The sequence below is a fragment of the Rhinatrema bivittatum genome, chromosome 5 (genome assembly GCF_901001135.1).
Source record: "Rhinatrema bivittatum chromosome 5, aRhiBiv1.1, whole genome shotgun sequence".
Lineage (NCBI taxonomy): Eukaryota > Metazoa > Chordata > Amphibia > Gymnophiona > Rhinatrematidae > Rhinatrema > Rhinatrema bivittatum.
The window spans coordinates 318,323,185-318,344,248 of NC_042619.1; the positions used below are offsets into that span (position 1 = coordinate 318,323,185).

A 21,064-nucleotide genomic window follows, 5' to 3' on the forward strand; every position below is an offset into this window, starting at 1 on the left:
ACCAGTGAGTCTGACTTCAGTGCCAGGAAAAATAGTGGAAACTATTCTAAAGATCAAAATCACAGAGCATATAGAAAGATATGGATTAATGGAACACAGTCAGCATGGATTTACCCAAGGCAAGTCTTGCCTCACAAATCTGCTTCATTTTTTTTGAAGGGGTTAATAAACGTGGATAAAGGTGAGCCAGTAAATGTAGTGTATTTGGATTTTCAGAAGGTGTTTGACAAAGTCCCTCATGTGAGGCTTCTAAGGAAACTAAAAAGTCATGGGATAGGTGGCGATGTCCTTTCGTGGATTACAAACTGGTTAAAAGACAGGAAACAGAGTAGGATTAAATTTTTTCAGTAGAAGGGGGTGGGCGCAGTGGAGTGCTTCAGGGATCTGTACTGGGACTGGTGCTTTTCAATATATTTATAAATGATATGGAAAGGAATACGATGAGTGAGGTAATCAAATTTGCAGATGATACAAAATTATTCAGAGTAGTTAAATCACAAGCAGATTGTGATAAATTGCAGGAGGATCTTGGAAGACTGGAGGATTGGGCATCCAAATGGCAGATGAAATTTAATGTGTATAAGTGCAAGGTGATGCATATAGGGAAAAATAACCCATGCTATAGTTACACAATGTTAGGCTCCATATTAGGAACTACCACCCAGGATAAAGATCTAGGCGTCATAGTAGATAATACTTTAAAATCATCGGCTCAGTGTGCTGCAGCAGTCAAAAAAGCAAACAGAATGCTAGGAATTATTAGGAAGGGGATGGTTAATAAAATGGAAACTGTCATAATGCCTCTGTATCGTTCCATGGTGAAGACCACACCTTGAATACTGTGTACTATTCTGGTCGCCGCATCTCAAAAAAGATATAGTTGCGATGGAGAAGGTACAGAGAAGGAAGAGCAAAATGATAAAGGGGATGGAACAGCTTCCCTGTGAGGAAAGACTAAAGAGGTTAGGGCTGTTCAGCTTGGAGAAGAGACGGCTGAGGGGGGATATGATAGAGGTCTTTAAAATCATGAGAGGTCTAGAACGGGTAAATGTGAATCAGTTGTTTACTTTTTTGGATAATAGAAGGACTAGGGGGCACTCCATGAAGTTAGCATGTGGCACATTTAAAACTAATTAGAGAAAATTCTTTTTCACTCAACGTACAATTAAGCCCTGGAATTTATTGCCAGAGGATGTGGTTAGTGTAGCTGGGTTTAAAAAAGGTTTGGATAAGTTCTTGAAGGAGAAGTCCATTAACTCCTATTAATTAAGTTGTCTTAAAGAATAGCAACTGCTATTACTGGCATCAGTAGCATGGGATCTACTTAATGTTTTGGTACTTGCCAGGTTCTTTTGGCCTGGATTGGCCACTGTTGGAAACAGGATGCTGGGCTTGATGGACCCTTGGTCTGACTCAGTATGGCAATTTCTTATGTTTTAATAGAACACTGCCCTATCCAATTACTTTTTAATTTCTTAAGAGTCTCTCATAGCGGATTTTGTCAAATACTTTCAGAAATTCCAAATATACTATTTCAACAGGTTCACCTTTACCTACATGTCTATTTACACCTTGAAAATAATCTAATAGATTGGTAAGACAAGACTTCCCTTTACTAAACGTTGCCATGTTAACTTTTCCCCATTAAGCCGCATCCGTCGGTTTATATGGCCAGTGATTTTGTTTTTAAAAATAACTTCTACCACTTTTCCTCAAATAGCACATGATATCTTCAAATAATCCTCAAATAGCACATGATAGTAATTTTACAAGAGACAGCAAACTATACAATAGATTTCATATCATAATGTAAATAATGTAAATATTTTAATCTCTTCCGTTCGTCTCTCTTATTCTAATTTCTCTTCCCAGTTTTAAGACCCTGTTGTAATGTAACTTTTGTTCTCCTTGCACTTGTTTTTCGTTTCTTGTTCTCACCCCTTGTTTTATGTAAACCGGCATGATGTGGTTTCTAATCATGAATGCCGGTATAGAAAAACGCTAAATAAATAAATATAAATAAATATCTTGTGGTGCTCTGTTGCATATAATTTAATTGGCCTTATAGGATAAGTTTATTTTAGTGTTAATTCCTGTGCCATTTTAAAGTAACATCTTATCTTCCCAAACCTGTTCTGCTGACCCCACAATGAATAAGTATATACTAGAGAAAATGTTTTGTCGCAAAAAAACACTACCCTCAGTCTGGATCCCAATAATGTATTATAAATTCTCATGTACACCAAAAAAATCAATCAAACCCTCAACACATTTGAAAAAGGGTGAAAAGAATCCCTTTGCATTTATCCACATTAAATTTAATCTGCCATTTACATGTCCAGTTCCCCAGTCTTGCAAGGTCCTTCTCCAATTCCTCAGTCTACTTGTGCTTTTAACGACTTTTTACTAAACGTTGCCATGTTAACTTTTCCCCATTAAGCCGCATCTGTCAGTTTATATGGCCAGTGATTTTGTTTTTAAAAATAACTTCTACCACTTTTCCTCAAATAGCACGTGATATCTTGTGGTGCTCTGTTGCATATAATTTAATTGGCCTTATAGGATAAGTTTATTTTAGTGTTAATTCCTGTGCCATTTTAAAGTAACATCTTATCTTCCCAAACCTGTTCTGCTGACCCCACAATGAATAAGTATATACTAGAGAAAATGTTTTGTCGCAAAAAAACACTACCCTCAGTCTGGATCCCAATAATGTATTATAAATTCTCATGTACACCAAAAAAATCAATCAAACCCTCAACACATTTGAAAAAGGGTGAAAAGAATCCCTTTGCATTTATCCACATTAAATTTAATCTGCCATTTACATGTCCAGTTCCCCAGTCTTGCAAGGTCCTTCTCCAATTCCTCAGTCTACTTGTGCTTTTAACGACTTTTTACTAAACGTTGCCATGTTAACTTTTCCCCATTAAGCCGCATCTGTCGGTTTATATGGCCAGTGATTTTGTTTTTAAAAATAACTTCTACCACTTTTCCTCAAATAGCACGTGATATCTTGTGGTGCTCTGTTGCATATAATTTAATTGGCCTTATAGGATAAGTTTATTTTAGTGTTAATTCCTGTGCCATTTTAAAGTAACATCTTATCTTCCCAAACCTGTTCTGCTGACCCCACAATGAATAAGTATAGACTAGAGAAAATGTTTTGTCGCAAAAAAACACTACCCTCAGTCTGGATCCCAATAATGTATTATAAATTCTCATGTACACCAAAAAAATCAATCAAACCCTCAACACATTTGAAAAAGGGTGAAAAGAATCCCTTTGCATTTATCCACATTAAATTTAATCTGCCATTTACATGTCCAGTTCCCCAGTCTTGCAAGGTCCTTCTCCAATTCCTCAGTCTACTTGTGCTTTTAACGACTTTGCATATTTTTGTGTCATCTGCAAATTTGATCATTTAACTCTTTGCACCATTATTTACCTTTCTTCTATTGGAAAACTGATCAATAGTTTCCTTTCTTTTAATTGGTTACCTTCTGAATATCCAAATATACTATGCTGATCAAACTTTTATTCACATACTTATTCACACCTTCACAGAATAATAGGTTAGTAAGGCATGACCTCCCTTTGCTAAATTCATGCTGGTTCTTCCCCATAAAGCCACATCTATGTTTATGCCCAGTAATTTTATTTTTAAGAATAGCTTCCACATTTTACTTGGCACCGATACAGGCTCACCAGTCTGTAGTTACTTGGGTCACACTTGGAGGCCTTTTCATATTTGATTTCTTTAGAATTCTGGAGTAAATACCATCAGATCTTGGAGAATTGTTACTATTTAGTATGTCAATTTGCTATAGTACATAACCTAGTAAGTATGAACAGGCAGCCATGAATTCAATACTCAATAAGATGGCAAGCAGAAAGGTTGGCCAGGTAAAGTTATGCACATACCTTTCTCTGAATATACAGCAAAATTTATATGGATAGGTCTGCCACTGAATATTTCTAGATTGTTATGCACATAATTTTATTCAGCTAACTTCAGAACAGCTATTTTCCAAACAGACATGCACATAATTTTATATGGCCAGTGCTGGATATCAGTACTGAGCAGATAGTTTAACCATGTCCCAAGAAAATCCTCCAGTCCACCTCTTTTTTGTATGCACAATGATACATGCATAAGATTGTAGATTTTAAGCCAAAATATTTGTTCAGTTGACCCCTACAGTTAGTTGGACCACTCTTTTGAATAGCAACCTCCATGTTAATATGTATAATTCTGGGTATTTAGTGCCATATAACATATAATCTCTGAAGATAAAATTATTTTCTTCCATATATGCTAGGTTTGCTTTTGCTCATTGCAAATTTAAGAGGTAGACATAGGGTAGCAACCCTATGTCTACCTCTTAAATTTGCAATGAGTCTCATCATTTAACTAAGCAGATGTAAACATAACATTCACATACATGGCTTCCCCTCCCTGATTGCTCTGCATCCCCAAAAAATGATAGCAAGGTAGGAAATGGACAAAAAAGTCCAATCTTTGGTCTTGATTTACTAAGCCGCAATGTTTTATCTCAGGAGGGGTCCCACTGTGGGGGGGTGTCACTGCAATAGTGGGGCCCCTCCCCCGAAAAAACACTGCAGCTCTGTGGCATGTGCTTTTGTCTTGCAGCCAAACACCACACCCAGTGGACTATCACAATGACATCCCCATCCTCACGAGACCGCTATTGCCTTAAAGAGCCGCTGGCACAAAATTTAAAAAATAGCAAAACAGGGAGGTTGAGCGGGGCTCAGGGATTGCCTATGCACAGCCTTCTTTGCATACATTTGCATTATTCATGCATGCAAATCACATGCAAAGAAGGTCATTATAAAAGAGGAGGGACCCTGGATGGGAATATTCAAAATATTGTGTATATTGGGGGATATTGCCGCGATAGTGCCCTAACACACGATATTCAGCATATATAACTATTTCCCAGTTTTCTACCGCCTTCTTCAACTTTCGACGCCTCCGTAATTCTACGTAGTTTAAATGACACCTATACAGTTCTCCTGTACATAGTCTCCCCCTACTCTTTCGTATTCTCCCCTTACCCCCTTCTAACTATGCTTTCCCCTTCCCCTCCTACCCCTTGCCCACCCTCCCTCCCCCCGCCCTACCCCTAGCCTACCCTCCCCCTCCTCTCCCCCCCTTTCCCCCTCTCAATTCGGCTCCCATGGTTTCATTTTTGTACTGTTTTATTTGTTCACTTTGTTATAATGTTACATTGTTATATTATATTGTTATATTGTTTCACTGTATCTCCCACCTGAGTTCTTTGTAAACCGGCATGATGTGCTTCACGAATGTCGGTAAATAAAAGTTAATAAATAAATTAAATAAATAAATAAATATATGGCAAGATATAAGCTGTTTAACATGTATTAGAGCACTATCGTGGCTTGATGAATCTCCCAGTTTATTTGCAAAAAATCATTGATTATAGCATCCCATACTCAAGCCAACTAATCTAAATAGTCTGCAACACCAGGTTGACCAGGGTGCTGTAGTAAGCTAGACCAGATTCCTGGTACTAATAGTGTAAGACCCGGGTCCCTTGCCATTTTCATCCTTGTGGATACCTTCCAGCCTGGTAAAACTCCAGCTAGTGCCATGCAACTTTTAGAGGCACCTTGGTATCACACAAAGTTGCTCTCCAGATAACCAATGCGGCATCTGCATAAATTGCAAATTGGTATGCCCTGGAGCACCTCACCCAGGAGATAGGTTTTTATACCCTTGGCACAATGATTTCCCTCACAGGCAACTCTGTTCACCACAGTTATTACTAGAGATGTGCATTCGTTTTTGCCGAATTGGAAAATTGCAACAAAATTGTCCAATTCGGCATGTTTCAGGGAGCCTGAAAAAAATCAGGATTTTCCTGTTTTTTCGCAAAAATTCGTTTTTCCGGTTAGTGCGCGCTAACTCCCCGTTAGTGCGCGCTAAGTCCTGTTAGTGCGCACTAACAAAAAGTAACAAAAACTAACAAAATCTAACGGTTTTTGTTAGTGCGCGCTAACAGGAGTTAGCGCGCACTAACGGGGAGTTAGCGCGCACTAACTGGGAGTTAGCGCGCACTAACTAAAAATCGATTTTTCGCGAAAAAAAAGTCCCGAACCGAAAAATAACGACATTTTCCATGGCGGCCGAAAAACGAAGAACGACACGAACACAAAAAACGATGCACATCTCTAGTTATTACTAACTGTCAACCCTTTGGCTCAGGTATACCCACCCACTAAAGCAAACATAAAATAACAGTAACATAATACACACATACATTTCTTGCAAACATATTTAATCATGCCTGTTGTCAAACAAAATTATATAATTAGCAAAATCGTCACTTTGAATGGGTGAGCGGGTGTGCTCTGTTGCAAGCACTTAAGGAAGCAGAAACTGTTTAGACTGGAGCAAATTTTATACTGCAGCACCACGCCAACACCCCACCTATCCAGCATTGCCTTGGTTTGGTTGCAAAATTCTCCTGCAAGAGTCACATTTGAATAAAGAAGCAGCAGGGAGAGGATAATGCCAGGGTACGGAGCCAGGCTATAGCTTGGCTCCATGCACTGTGGCCTGGGCCCATATAATTATTCAGAGTTAATGAAATGTAAAGCGAAAGAGAGATTTTGCCTTATTCGTGGCTTAGAAATATGGAAGAGAAATAACTGTTTTGCTGCACAAGTTGTCTTAAATAGGTAGTGTATTTTAATAATATATACAAGTTTTTTATACTCTTGAGGGACAGTTCAGCATAGCTAAATTTTCGGTTGGCAGTGTTGAAATGGTTTTAATATTGCCAATTTGTATTCCCAAATAATTGTGATGACATTTTGATAATATACTAGTTCCAACAACACAAGTTCTGATGGTATGAATCAGCAGTGCCTCTTACTCATAGTAAATTTAAAATACACCCTGAGAAGGACAAGCCATATTGAAATTAGGTAGGACAAACAGTATTTAAAAAAAAAAAAAAAAAGAAAAGAATATCATGGTTTCTCTTGAGCGATCTGGAAACTTGAGAACCTGGCTGTGCATCCTTAATCTCCTAGCTCCTCCTATTTTAATCACCATGCTTAGATCACCAAATATTTGCTTTAGATTTGGCGTTCAGTTGGTACATGGATAAATGGTAAGACAGGAAACAAGAGGAAGATGTGAGACCTGTTGGCCATTTGGAAAAGCAGCCCTTCATTTGTCTTGGATTGAAGGCAGTACTGCTTTAAATAATTATTTTAGAAGCTGCATGTTGAATCATTTCTGGTTTTAGAAGTTCAGTAAACAAAAATGATCAGTTCATATGCTCATCTGCATGTGCTTATTTAGAATACCTTAGAGCAGGGCTTTCCAAACTGTGCATGGGGACCCCAAATGCAGACATTAAACCTTCAGCTGAAGTCATAAGTGCCTCAAATGGCTGCGCTGTTCAGGCACCAGAAGCAGCAGCAGCATTAGTAGTGGAAGGAAGAGTGGGGCCTGCGAGCCAGTGTGCCCTCACATGAGTTTCTGTTGGAAGCCCTGCGCGAGGAAGGATTGGGGCTGCTGCAGGACATGTGAGCTTGCATTGGCTTACAGGCCCCGTGTTGACTTTCATTACTAATCAGGTCAATATTCCAAGCCTTTTAGATGGAAAGCTCACAAGTTAGCCATCTAACTCCGAGCTGTCAATTTAACTCCAAATTATCCATTTAAATGTTTGGTTTTGAATACTGACCTCAGTGTTGCAGCCCCTGCAGATCACTGTCAGGATTGGGGCAAGCCATGAGGGGAGGGAAAGGCTGTGAATAGAGACCAATAAAGGTAGCTATGGTGTTCCTTACTCCACACCTACCACTGAACCTATCCAAGAGAAAATTTATTACAACATTTTACATGCAATTATAACAGTTATAACAACATTTTACATGAAAAATATCAAAGAACAGTATTATGAGGGAAAAATATCACTTACATTATGGGGTAGATTTTAAAAGAAGCGCGATCAGCCTACTTTTGCTTGCGCATCAGACTCAAGCAAAAGTACGCTGGATTTTAGTAGATACGCGCGGAGCCGCGCGTATCCACTAAAATCCTGGATCGGCGCGCGCAAGGCTATCGATTTTGTATAGCCTGCGCGCGCCGAGCCGCGCTGCCTCCCCCCGTTCCCTCCAAGGCCGCTCCGAAATCGGAGCGGCCTCGGAGGGAACTTTCCTTTGCCCTCCCCTCACCTTACCCTCCCTTCCCCTACCTAACCCACCCACCCGGCCCTGTCTACACCCCCCCTTACCTTTGTCGGGGGATTTACGCCTCCCGGAGGGAGACGTAAATCCCCGCGCGCCAGCGGGCCTGCTGCGCGCCGGGCCGCGACCTGGGGGCGGGTACGGAGGGCGCGGCCACGCCCCCGGGCCGTAGCCACGCCCCGTACCCGCCCCCAAAACGCTGCCGACACGCCCCCGCAACGCCGCGCGCTCCGGCCCCGCCCCCGACACGCCCCCCTCCGAGAACCCCGGGACGTACGCGAGTCCCGGGGCTCTGCGCGCGCCGGGAGGCCTATGTAAAATAGGCTTCCCGGCGCGCAGGGCCCTGCTCGCCTAAATCCGCCCGGTTTTGGGTGGATTTAGGCGAGCAGGGCTCTGAAAATCTACCCCTATGTGTGTGTGTGTGTATATATATATATATACACACACACACACACACATATATACTTCTAGCTCTTCTTTGGTTGGGCTCCACCTGCAGCCCCAATTTCGCTCTTTCAACCCAGACAGGCTCCCATTATCTTACACACATGCACATGCACATCCCCACCCACACCCCCCCAGGCAGACTCCCATTGACACACACATATATGTATCCCTTTGACCTTCTCTTGCAACCTTTCCTGCAAATGATTCTCCATCATAAAATAGTTTTTCTACTTTCCCATCTTCAGTTTCGATTTTTGTCATTTTCCTTCTATCTGTATCATTAAGAACAAATGGGACCAAGCAAACTCCCAAGAAAACTCAATCTTGCACCTTTTCCCCTGGCAGGCATGTTCTCAGGACCTCTTATTCTTTCTCCGCTGCTGCATGGAAATGCTTCTCCTTCGTTGGAGAGAGCTGCCATTCTGCGGCTCTCTCCTGTGTGTCAGCCCCACAGTATTCAACACTCAGGGTACTAGCACTTCCTCTATGCTCATCTCATGCATCACGAGGTGAGCAGAGAGGAAGTGCTAGCACTGCGACCACTAGTGTTGAATACCGCAGAGCCAGTGCATGAGGAGCTCAAGACAGGCTGCTTCTTATGCTTTGCGAACAGCAGTACGATCTTCCTAACGCTTCTGCCGCCGGTGGGATGATGTCCACCGGCGGCTGCACGGACCTTCAGCTTCTTCTGCCACCAGTGAGATGGGATCCACCGGCAGCCGCACAGGCATTCTTGCTTCTTCTGCCACTGGTGGGATCGGGTCCACCTGCGACTGCATGGGCGTGTCTGTACTTCCGGCACCACTCTCCGGTTGGACCGCCCTGTGCAATTGCATGGTTTGCACACCTGATAGCGCTGAGCCTGATTGTTGGAGGGGACCTGCATCCCTGTTGGTTTTGGTCATTCTATGGGGTAATGTGAAATATCACATGCTAAAATGGGGTCACTTTGACTAAAAGATTGGGAAGGTCTGCTTTAGTGCTTGCACGTGCACAATGACTGTAATGAATCAAAATTCTAAAGCAAAGTAAAAAAAAAAAAAATGCTGTAGGGCAGCCATTAGCACATTGATGCCACTTCTGTGGGATTTTTTCCTTTGCATAGACTTTTATTATAGATTCTAGATATAGGAAATGGCATATTTTTGATGTCACAACAGAGAGGAAATTGTATGGCAAAGATTGTATCGGTAATATATTGTACTAGTTCATACTTGTTTTTTTTTTTCTTTCACAGCCCCAAATGCTCCAGCCATTAGAGAAGAGCTCTGTACAGCCTCTTATGATACCATCACCGTCCACTGGACATCAGATGATGAATTTAGTGTGGTCTCCTATGAGCTTCAATACACTATCTTCACTGGACAAGCCAATGTAGTCAGTAAGTTAATAACTGGGACAAAACACTTTTGAAAAAAAAGATGTTGTCTCTTGCCTTGCCGATAGAACGTGAGAGTATCATTTGTTTTTGGGAGAGATTTCTGCTTTGTTTAATGTGAGAAACAAAAATAATGATAACATCCATATTTACTGGTTCTTTGGTTTAGCAATTTGCCAGGTGGGTTTTCGGGCTATCCACAATGACTCTACATGAGATAAAACTGCATGCATTGAGAACCCAGGACAGGTTTGGGAAGCACTGCATTAGAGGAAATGAGAAATGTAGAGAACAGGTTGATGGAGCAGCTACAATTGGTTAGAAATGTGTTTTTTTTAATATTCAAATGTCCATCAAAATATTATATGGTGTATAATATATAGGACCTCATAAAAAGTTATGTATGATTTAATTCCCTCAAACTGATATTCTAATCATAGGCCCCAATAGTTTTTTACATTAAGAAATATGTACTTATTTATGTATTTAAATTTGATTCCTCTCTCTGCCGTTAAACAGTAGAATGAGTTTCCAATTATTAATACACTAATATCATTAAGAACAATGTAACAATACCTTCCTATACAATATATTAATAAACATCGCTATCCCATTAGGCTCTTTCCTACTCATTAGGGATATACATTTTTGTGTCATGTTTTGTGTTAGTCCATGCTATTATGTGTAATGCACACCAAAATGAGTGTGCACATAATGAAATAGCATGCACTAAAATATATTAATGCACAATATTTCATATTAGTGCATGCTATTTCATTTTAGTGAGCACTAAAACGAAATAGCGTTCTTATCCCCTTGTTTACAGATAAACAGACTTTGGTACTCAGTCAGGTTAGAAGCATTTATTGGTATGCAAAATAAAACAGAGTACCGGGAAGGAAGGACAAATGTTGTAACATTCACTGAGTTCCTTCAGTTTTCTGCTTGCACATTAGCGCTTATAGAGAAAATTTCTTTATTTACCAGTTTCTTATTATCTCAGTATCATGACAGTACTGCACACCCTCTATTACCCATACTTCTCCCCACCCAACAAACATAATCCATTCCATTAGTCTCATTTTTTCCCCTTACCACTCCTCACTTAATAACCACATAATTCCAGTATAAACTCTAATGAGAAGCCAGAGCATCCCTCTGCTCAAATTCAGTCTTGGCAAATGTTATCCCGCTGTCTAGAATTGCCTGTTTAGACTAGCAGCTGCCAACAGGTATGCCATGAGAAACTGAAGTTCCACAGCAGAAGTGCAGGTGTGTCACCGCCAGCAGAGACCTGGATCTGGACCGCTGGCAGAGAGAATCTGGGTGGGATAGCGCTGCCACTGCTTTCAGCAAAGTGGTGCTTTCCCCTTGACCCCTGCCCCCTAAGCAGACAGCTGTTGTCAGTGAGAAGAGGGGTGGGCTAGCACTGCAGCTGGCAGAAAAGCAGGCATGGACCAGCGCTGCCACTCACAGCCGTAAAGGCCTCTCTTCCATCATCATCATTATTATTATTAGCTTTTATATATCGACATTCGTGGGTACATCATGCCAGTTTACAATATAACTGAAGGAGGAAATAACAAAAAAACCAGGGTGGGGGGAGAGGGAGCAGATAGGAAGAGAGAAGGGGCGAGAGATGAGAGGGAAAAACAGGAAGAGGAGAAAAGGAACAGTACCTGATGGAAAACAACAGAGGAAACATAATAAGTAGCATTGCAAATTTTATACTCAATAAGGGACAATGTGTAACCTTATCCTCTGTGGATAACCTTATATAAATTATACACTCCAAAAAGTATTATATACAATAATAACAAAAGGTATTATATAATAATATACATTATCTTTAACTAGTACACACCCCTGCTTTATCCCTTCTAACCAGCAGGAGTCTGCAAGCAGCACTTCTTACTGCATCCTTTGCAGGTTTCCCTCTATATTTGGAACTGTAGATCCCCTGTGGTCTTGCAAAACCCACTGGTCCTGCATGGTTCCCAGTGAAGAAGGAAGCCTGCAGAGTAGGCAGCAGCAGCAAGTCTAAAGTGCCGCTTCCCCAGCAACTGTCAGCTGCATGCTGTAGGTAATCACACAAGGAATGGATGTGTGATGTGCAGGGGAAGTGAAGGGAAGAAAAATGATTATGCCAGTGGCCTAGGTTTAACACTGGGTCCCAGCCGGATGCTGGGGCCCAGTCTTAGGGGCAGTCCTGGCGCTGAGGCTTAGACCAGGCCTCGAACATCTTCGCTCTTTTATTTTTCTTCAAAAAAATGATACATCTACTTTAAGGTGGTGGTGGGCCTTGGTACTGGGCCCTAGTATTGTGGCTGGACCTTGCTGCTGGGACTGAGCCTTGGGCTGGGCCCTCAGTGTTGGGGCTCAGCCTTGGTGCTGAGGCTGGGCCCAAGAGTTGGAGCTAGGCCTTAGTACCAGGACTTGGGGTGGGCCCCAACATCAGGCCAAGGCCTAGGCCTCGGCACTGGGCTCCAGTATTGGATCTGGGCATAAGACTCTGGCCAAAGGACAGGGAGGCCCCATTTCGTTTTTTTTTTTCTGTTTTGGAATTGTAATGTTTATTTTGTTTCTGTAAAGGACAGAAACAAAATCAACATTAAACAAAATGATACCTGGGGGAAAAATTGAAGAAAAAAATCCAAAATGTTTTTCCCTGCACATCTCTACTAAGTATAGGCAAACAATGCAGGGTTCTGTATTACACGTCACCACCTAGGAAAAGGACCTTGGAGTCCTTGTGGATAATAGAAACATAGAAATGACGGCAGAAGAAGACCAACCGGCCCATCCAGTCTGCCCAGCAAGCTTTCACACTTATTTTTTCTCATACTTATCTGTTACTCTTGGCCCTTATTAGTAACCTTTTGATTCTAGTTATCATCCACCCCCACCATTGATGTAGAGAGCAATGCTGGAGCTGCATCTAAGTGAAGTATCAAGCTTAATTGGTTAGGGGTAGTAACTGCCGCAATAAGCAAGCTACTCCCACGCTTATTTGTTTACCCAGCCTGTGCAATTCAGTCCTTGTTGGTTGTTGTCTGAATATAAATCCTCTTTTCTTCATCCCCCCTGCTGTTGAAGCTGTGAGCTGCGCTGGATATGTATTCCAAGTGAAGTAACAGGCTTAATTGATTCAGGGTAATAACTGCCTCACTTTTTTATGAATGCAAATCCTTTTTTCCACATTTCCTCTTGCCGTTGAAGCATAGAGCAGTGTTGGAGTTGCATTAACTGTGTATATGTTTATTGAATAACGGTATTAATCACCAGGTAGTAGCTGTTATTCACGCAAGCCACCCCCATGCCTCTTCTCTTCATTCACATCCTCTAGACTTTATGGATCCACAGTGTTTATCCCACGCCCCTTTGAAATCCTTCACAGTTTTGGTCTTCACCACTTCCTCCAGAAGGGCGTTCCAGGCATCCACCATCCTCTCCGTGAAGAAATACTTCCTGACATTGGTTCTGAGTCTTCCTCCCTGGAGTTTTAAATCGTGACCCTTGGTTCTGCTGATTTTTTTCCAACGGAAAAGGTTTGTCTTTGACTTTGGATCATTAAAACTTTCAAGTATCTGAAAGTCTGTATCATATCACCCCTGCTCCTCCTTTCCTCCAGGATGTACATATTTAGATTCTTCAATCTCTCCTCATAAGTCATTCGATGAAGACCATCCACCTTTTTGGTCGCCCTTCTCTGGACCTCCTCCATCCTGTCTCTGTCCCTTCGGAGATACGGTCTCCAGAACTGAGCACAGTACTCCAGGTGAGGTCTCACCAAGGACCTGTACAAGGGGTTAATCACTTCCCTTTTCTTACTCGATATTCCTCTCTCTATGTAGCCCAGCATTCTTCTGGCTTTATCGCCTTGTCACATTGTTTCGACAACTTCAGATTGTTAGACACTATCACCCCAAGGTTTCTCTCCTGCTCCATGCACATCAGTACTTCACCCCCCATTGAATACAGTTCTTTCAGCTTTCCATACCCCATATGCATGACTCTGCACTTCTTGGCATTGAATCTCAGCTGCCATATCTTCGACCACTCTTCCAGCTTCCTTAAATCCTGTCTCATTCTCTCCACTCCTTCCGGCGTGTCCACTCTGTTGCAGATCTTACTGTCATCCGCAAAAAGACAAACCTTACCTTCTATCCTGTCCGCAATGTCGCTCACAAAGATATTGAACAGGACCGGTCCCAACACCGATCCTTGCAGCACTCCGCTTAACACCACTCTCTCTTCAGAGTAAGTTCCATTTACCATCACACATTGTTTTCTGTCCGTCAACCAGTTTGCAATCCAGGCCACCACCTCGGCACTCACTCCTAAGCTTCTCATTTTATTCACAAGCGTCCGGTGCGGTACCGTATCAAAAGCTTTGCTGAAATCCAAGAGATGACATTGAGCGCTCTTCCTCGATCCAATTCCCTAGTCACCCAGTCAAAAAAGTCAATCAGATTTGTCGGACAGGACCTTCCTCTGGTGAATCCATATTTCCTCTGGTCCAACAATTTTTCCAACTGTATAAAGTTCACTATTCTTTTTTTCAGCAGCGACTCTTACTTTTCCCACCACCGAGGTGAGGCTAACCGGCCTGTAGTTTCCAGCCTCCTCTCTGCTCCCACTCTTGTGAAGCGGGACCTCCACCGCTCTTCTCCAATCACTCGGCACCACTCCCGTTTATAGGGATCTATTGAACAGGTCACACAGCGGACCCACCAGCACATCTCTGAGCTCCCTCAGTATCCTGGGATGAACCTCATCAAGTCCCATGGCTTTGTCCAATTTCATTTTCCCCAGCTCTTCCCTTACATTCTCTACTGTAAATGGAGTTACATCTACTCCACTCCCCTCCAGTTTCTTGTTAACTAGCGACAGTCCTTCTCCAGGGTCCTCTTTAGTGAACACCGAACTGATGTATTCGTTTAATATTTCTGCCATTTCTTCGTCTCTTTCCACTCATTGATCCTTTTCACCTTTCAATTTCACTATACCACTTTGAACTTTTTTCCTTTCTCTGATGTATCTGAAAAATGTTTTGTCACCTTGCTTTACCTCTTTGGCAATCCTTTCTTCCCCTTGACATTTTGCCGTCTTGATTACTTTCTTCGTCTCCCTCAGTTCCACCAGATATTCTTCTGCTCATGGCCAAGAGAAGACTGCGGGCTGCACGTGGTGCCTATCCCACTCGCAGCTGAGAGATGCAGACTCAGTAGGCTGTGAGTGATGCTTCTGTGTGTGTGTGTGTATGAGCTAGAGAGAGAGAGGGACTGAGATTGCATGTGTGTGTGTGAAAGGGAACCCGTATAAGTGTGTGTGTGTGCCAGAGAGAGAGAGGGAACCTGTGTGAAGGGGCTGTGTGTCTGTATGAGGGGGTGTATGAGAGAGAGAGAGAGTTAGGAAGGTGTGTGTGAGTGTGAGAAAGAGAGGGAGCTTGTATGAGGATTTGTTGGTGAGAGGAATTGTGTGTATACGAGAGCGCAATGGTGTTAGAGGGAGAGAGCCTGTGTAAAGGTACAGGTGTGAATGAGACAAGGAACCTAAGTGTGTGTGTGTGTGTGTGTGTATGTGTGAGAGAAGGGGCCAGTCTGAGTGAATAAGGGCATGTGAATGTGAGGGAGAGAGGGTGTGAGAGCGAGAGAACATATGTGTGTGTGTATGTGTCTAGTAGAGTGTGCATGTGTGGGAGAACCTGGGTGTGTCTGTGTGTGAGAAAAAACCAACGTGTTTAATTTGTGTGTGTGTATGAGAGAGTGAGAGTTTGTGCACATCCCCTGTTCCCCACCCCATAGGCTAATCCACGATAACTTCAGGGCATCTGGAAATCTAAAGTTCCCAGTTAGTTTTGTTAGTTTTAATCATTGGGTTTTAATATTTGATGTGTGCACTGTTTTTCAATTTTTGTTTTGGAGCTGGAACTTTTTTTTTTTTTTTAGTTTTTAATTATTGGATATCACTCTATATGTCTGCTGTTTTGAAATTGTTACACCCATCGGTCACAGATGGCTGCGACCTCTGTTGCTCACCTCTTGCTTCTCTGCTTTGACTTGGGTGGATTGGCAGCCTCCGCCAGCTATCGTCGGCCTGTTTGCCCCTATTCCGGGCCTTCCTAGTCGGCTTGGTCGCTGCCAACCGCCATCTTGCCTTCAGAGTTCCTTAGGCACGCGCGCGCTCTCGAGCCAGTCTTAAGCACGTCATGGTGGGAACCTCGGGGGGCGTTCCCCCCCCCCCCCCCCCCCCCGGATGACGTCAATCTTCACGGACTCTTAAGCCAGCTGGCCCTATCTTCCTATGACTTGGCAACGAGTTCCCTCATTGCTGAATCCGCTTCGATCACTACGGACTTCCCTTCCAGTTCCTGCTTCTTTAGCGTGAGACGTCCCAGGTACCCGCTCCTCAGGGGTCCTTCCTCGTCTCTGGCTATCCAATCCTCGGAGGGCCTTACGCCTTGGACTGCTGCCTGCCCTGTTCCCTGGGGCTTCCCCTGGAACCATCACTACTGTGAGTACTTTGTCTACGGACCACTACCGTATCATCTCTAGTGAGGAACCTCATCTTGTACCCCGCTCCGCGGACCACTACCGTATCATCTGTACTAAGGAACCCTCGTCAGTGTACCCCCGCTCCACGGATTACTACTGTATCATCTCTACTGAGGAGCCTCATCGGTGTACCCTGCTTTACGGACCATTGCCATATGTTCTCTACTGAGGAACCCTCGTCAGTGTACCCCGCTCTGCGGACCACTACTATATCATCTCTACTGAGGAGCTTCATCGGTGTACCCTGCTCTGTGGCCCATTGTCGTATGTTCTCTACTGAGGTATCCTCCTTGGGTATTCCCCACTACACAGACTCTGTGGCACCTTTGTGCCTGTGTGACTTTCTCCTGCACTCCCCGCTCCACGGGCAGTGCCAGTCTTCAGACGTCAGCTGAGACCTCGCCTCCTGACAGTGAGGCTCATAGGGCTCCTCCCTGTGGGCAGTACCATCTCTCACTTCGGCCCAGAGCCACATACCTACAAATCCTAACAAATATTCCTTTTGCTAGTATGGTTTTACTATTATTGATGTTTTATATTTCTTCATTTTATTGTTGCATAATTTTTACTTGGGGCAACGCAAGGCAGAAGGTTTGCCTAGGACGCCTAATACCTTTGCATCGGGCCTACATATGATTGAATTTTTTAAAATGGGATGGAAGAGGTAAATGGGGAACAATTATTTACCCTTTCAAACAACCCTAGGGCTAGGGGGACATACCACAAAATGTTCAGCTGGCAGATTTAAAACAAATCACAGGAAGTATTTTTTCACCATGCAGAATCAAGCTATTGACTCTGTTGCTGGAGAACTTGGCCAAGGCAATACGGCTTCCGTAAAGCACATAACACAGAATTGTTGCTGCTCTCAGTAATGGACACTTTATGTAGTCTTCAGCATGGTAGCACAGGAATCTTGATCCAACTCGATATTTCAGCAGCCTTTCACACTGTTCTACACAGTGTCTTATTTTCCAGATTATAACACATTGGGTTCAGTTCTTTTATGAAGGATAGAGAGCAAAATATACAAATTGGGCAAGAAATCATCTCCTGGCGAAGGTTGTCAACTGGGGTGCCTCATGACTCTGCCTTATCTTCTGTTTTGTTCATTCTTTATTTAAACCCTTTAGGTCAACTGCTTCAGTCGTTAGGGGTATAACACTTTTTGTATGCTGATGATATTCAGTTATACATGACCTAGTAGAAAACAATGAAGTACCACTAGCCGAATTCTATCAATATATGACAGATTAAATCATGGCTTGCGGTTAATAGTCTAGTTTTGAATGTCAAAAAAAATGCAGATTATGTGGGTTGCAAAAATGCCTTTATTAGAGGCCAGTCAACAGATTCATTATGATGGAGCGAATCTTCCCATTTTGACTGAAATTCAGTCATGGGATTATATTAGATTCAGCTCTTACTTTTAAACCACATATCTGACAATTGAATAGAACTGCTTTTTATAAATTAAAACTATTGCACCCCGTAACATCTTTCTTTTTACCTACAAATATGTTTCACACTATTCTGCAAAGTCTCGTGCTAGGACATATTTATTATTGTAGTTCTTTATGGGTCGGGCTGCCAGATAAGATGTTAAGGGTTTTACAACTTTTCCAACATGCAGTTGTCTGTTTACTTTTGGGATTGCCGTGATATGAGCATGTTACTTCAGCATTAAGTGATCTACACTGGCTGCCTGTAAAAAGCAGTTGTACATTTCATTTGCTAATAATCACACACAATCTTTTATTTGGACAGTACTCATGCTCTCTAAAAATAAATAAATAAATAAAAAGGTCTCAATTGCCACACCCACCCAAATTGTTAGGGTTGTTGGGTACCCATATATTAGAAATTTCTAGACAAGGGAATTATTCCAGCATACAGTCTACAGCAAGTGCTTTTTTCTTTGTTGCTCTGACAATGTGTAACAAGCTTCCTGTGCACCTAAGAAATTAGAGTTTAGACATCAGGTCATATTATTTAGGGAAGCATTACTGAGTTTTAATTGTATGTTGTTTTATAGATTTTACTTCTTTTATGTATTTTTGTTTGTAATTTTTATGTATGTTTGTAATTATGTGATCCGTTCTGGACAGATTTTCTGGATGAAAGCAGAATACAAGATTGTAAAATTAAATAAATAAGCAAACTAACAGAGGGGGTCATTTATCAAAATGCGATAAGGCGTTTTCGCATGCATTAAGGGCTTATCGCATGCGAAAAGCCCCGTTAAAGCATGCAGTAGCACCATATCGTATGGTGTGATGCAAATTCAGAAAATAGGAGGAGTTAGGGGCGGAAAGTGGGCTGGGTTAGCCTGTCTGCGAAGAGCTATCACACAGCTGTAACGCTGATTTTAACAACACCTCTTTGAATTGTGTTAGGCTGTGCGATAGCTGCCATGACCGTGCGGTAAGGTTTCATTGCCTTTTGCGATGTCTCCCATAAGGCCTATTTGAGGTGAATTAAGGGCTGAGAGAGAGAGAGAGAGAGAGAGAGAGAGAGACTGGCTGTAATGCCATCCCTATAGGTAGGTATTTGAATCCCTATGGTAGGCCCACCTAGTAACTCGAGGTGGGGTTTAGGTATGAGTGTAGGGGGTTAGGGGCCACTTTGGCATTCTATGTGACACATATGAACAGAACAGTGGTCTCTTGTGAAGATTTGATGACCTTCGGAGTGAGGAAACTCACTCCAAGATGAGATTTGGGCAATGTTCTCTCCACCTAGCTTGATGTTACCCAGGTAGAGAGTCCATCAAGCTAGGTTGAGAGAACACTGCACAAATCTCATCTTGGAGTGAGTTTCCTCTCTCCGAAGGTCATCAAATCTTCACAAGAGACCACTGTTCTGTTCATATGTGTCACATAGAATATCAAAGTGGCCCCCTAACCCCCTATACTCATACCTAAACCCCACCTCGAGTTACTAGGTGGGCCTACCATAGGGATTCAAATACCTACCTATAGCAATGAATTATTTAAGAAATATATGTGTGATATTTTGTCTTTCGAAGAAGATAAAATACCTGTTTTATCAAAAATTTATTATATTCCTAGTAGGAAAAAGATAACAGCTCAGGAAGGGGGAATGGATGCCCTGGAGAGTCCAGGCATCACTACATTTTTGGAAGATTCAACGGATAATATAATGTCTAGAGCCACGTTGGTGGTTTCTTTCTCTTTAAAAACTGAGAGAGATTTGGCTTTTCAAAAATATTTTCAAAATAAACACTTAAATTTTTGTGGACAAAAAGTCCAAATTTTTCCAGACGTTTCCAAGGCCACTCAGGCCCGTCGGAAGCTGTTTTTATCTTATAAACAGAAGGCTTTAGACATAGGTGCTACCTTTTTCTTAAAATACCCATGTAAGTGTTTAATAGCTTACCAGAATAAAAAGTTTGTGTTTGTAGACCCTATGCATTTGGATCAATTCCTTAGAGATAAGATTGAATCTAGGGTAAACGCAGTCTAGAAGGGGGAGGGGGAATTAGGTTGCAATAAAGAAACTGGATACTGCTTTCAGGTTATTGTTTTGCTTCTAACCTCTAGACGTGGGCTATATAATTGTATAATTACATGATTGATACATGAATATGTATAAATAATATGATTATTATTTTTATTTCTTCAAATTATGTCATTGTTAAATGTTATAATTTCAATAAAGAGTAAATAAAAAAAAAAAAAAAGAAACATAGTCGATGACAAAAACTCCCCCAAAAAAGAAAACAAATCTAAAAAAAAGTTCAATAAAAATTGATCCAAATGGGCTTAACAGCTTTAAATATAATTTTACTGCACTTGTATTATGATTTTAAACAGATAGTAAAAGATAGTCACTTCTTTACAATCTAATAAATAGTTTGAGCAAAGCTCTGCTCAGATCCTAGTAATGGTTTACTCCTGGTGGAATTCTGCGCTAAAAAATTTTAAATTCTGCACACGAAAACTTAAAATTCTGCATACTTTATATTGGTCAAAATAACACAATATACATGACAGTCTTTAAGTAATTACTTAAAAATGTAATACAGAAAAAAGTTATTACTTAATGATGCAGAGTTTTAAATATTTTGAGCAGAATTTCCCTAAAAGTTCACTATAAGAGTGTCTCCCTACTCCCTTGCCCAGTCTCCTTTTTCTTTGCACTCTCAGGCCCCAAATCTTCCACCTGCCATTATCTCTCTCCTCCCCCTCTAGGCTCAATCCCTTCCACTCTATCTCCACTCCCAGAGTTTGACCCCTCTCTCAGTACTGCTCCTCACACAGGCTCCGTCTGTCCCTCTCTCACAAACACATACACACAGGCTCCCTCTCTCTAGTGCACATATCCAACCCCCCCTCTCTCTCACACACACATTCCTTCATACAGGCTCTCTCTGTCTCTCGCACACACATACGCATACATACAC

The 21,064-nt window shown here is 42.0% G+C and overlaps 1 protein-coding gene across 4 annotated transcripts in view; it reads left to right on the forward strand.

Moving 5' to 3' along the window:
• MID1 (midline 1) overlaps positions 1–21,064 on the forward strand; it is a 628,071-nt gene that overhangs the window by 558,750 nt on the left and 48,257 nt on the right. For all 4 annotated transcript variants that reach the window (XM_029604356.1, XM_029604352.1, XM_029604355.1 and 1 more), the window contains exon 7: positions 9,941–10,084. In XM_029604356.1, coding sequence (XP_029460216.1) covers positions 9,941–10,084 — 144 coding nt within the window. The remainder of the gene's footprint in view (positions 1–9,940; positions 10,085–21,064) is intronic.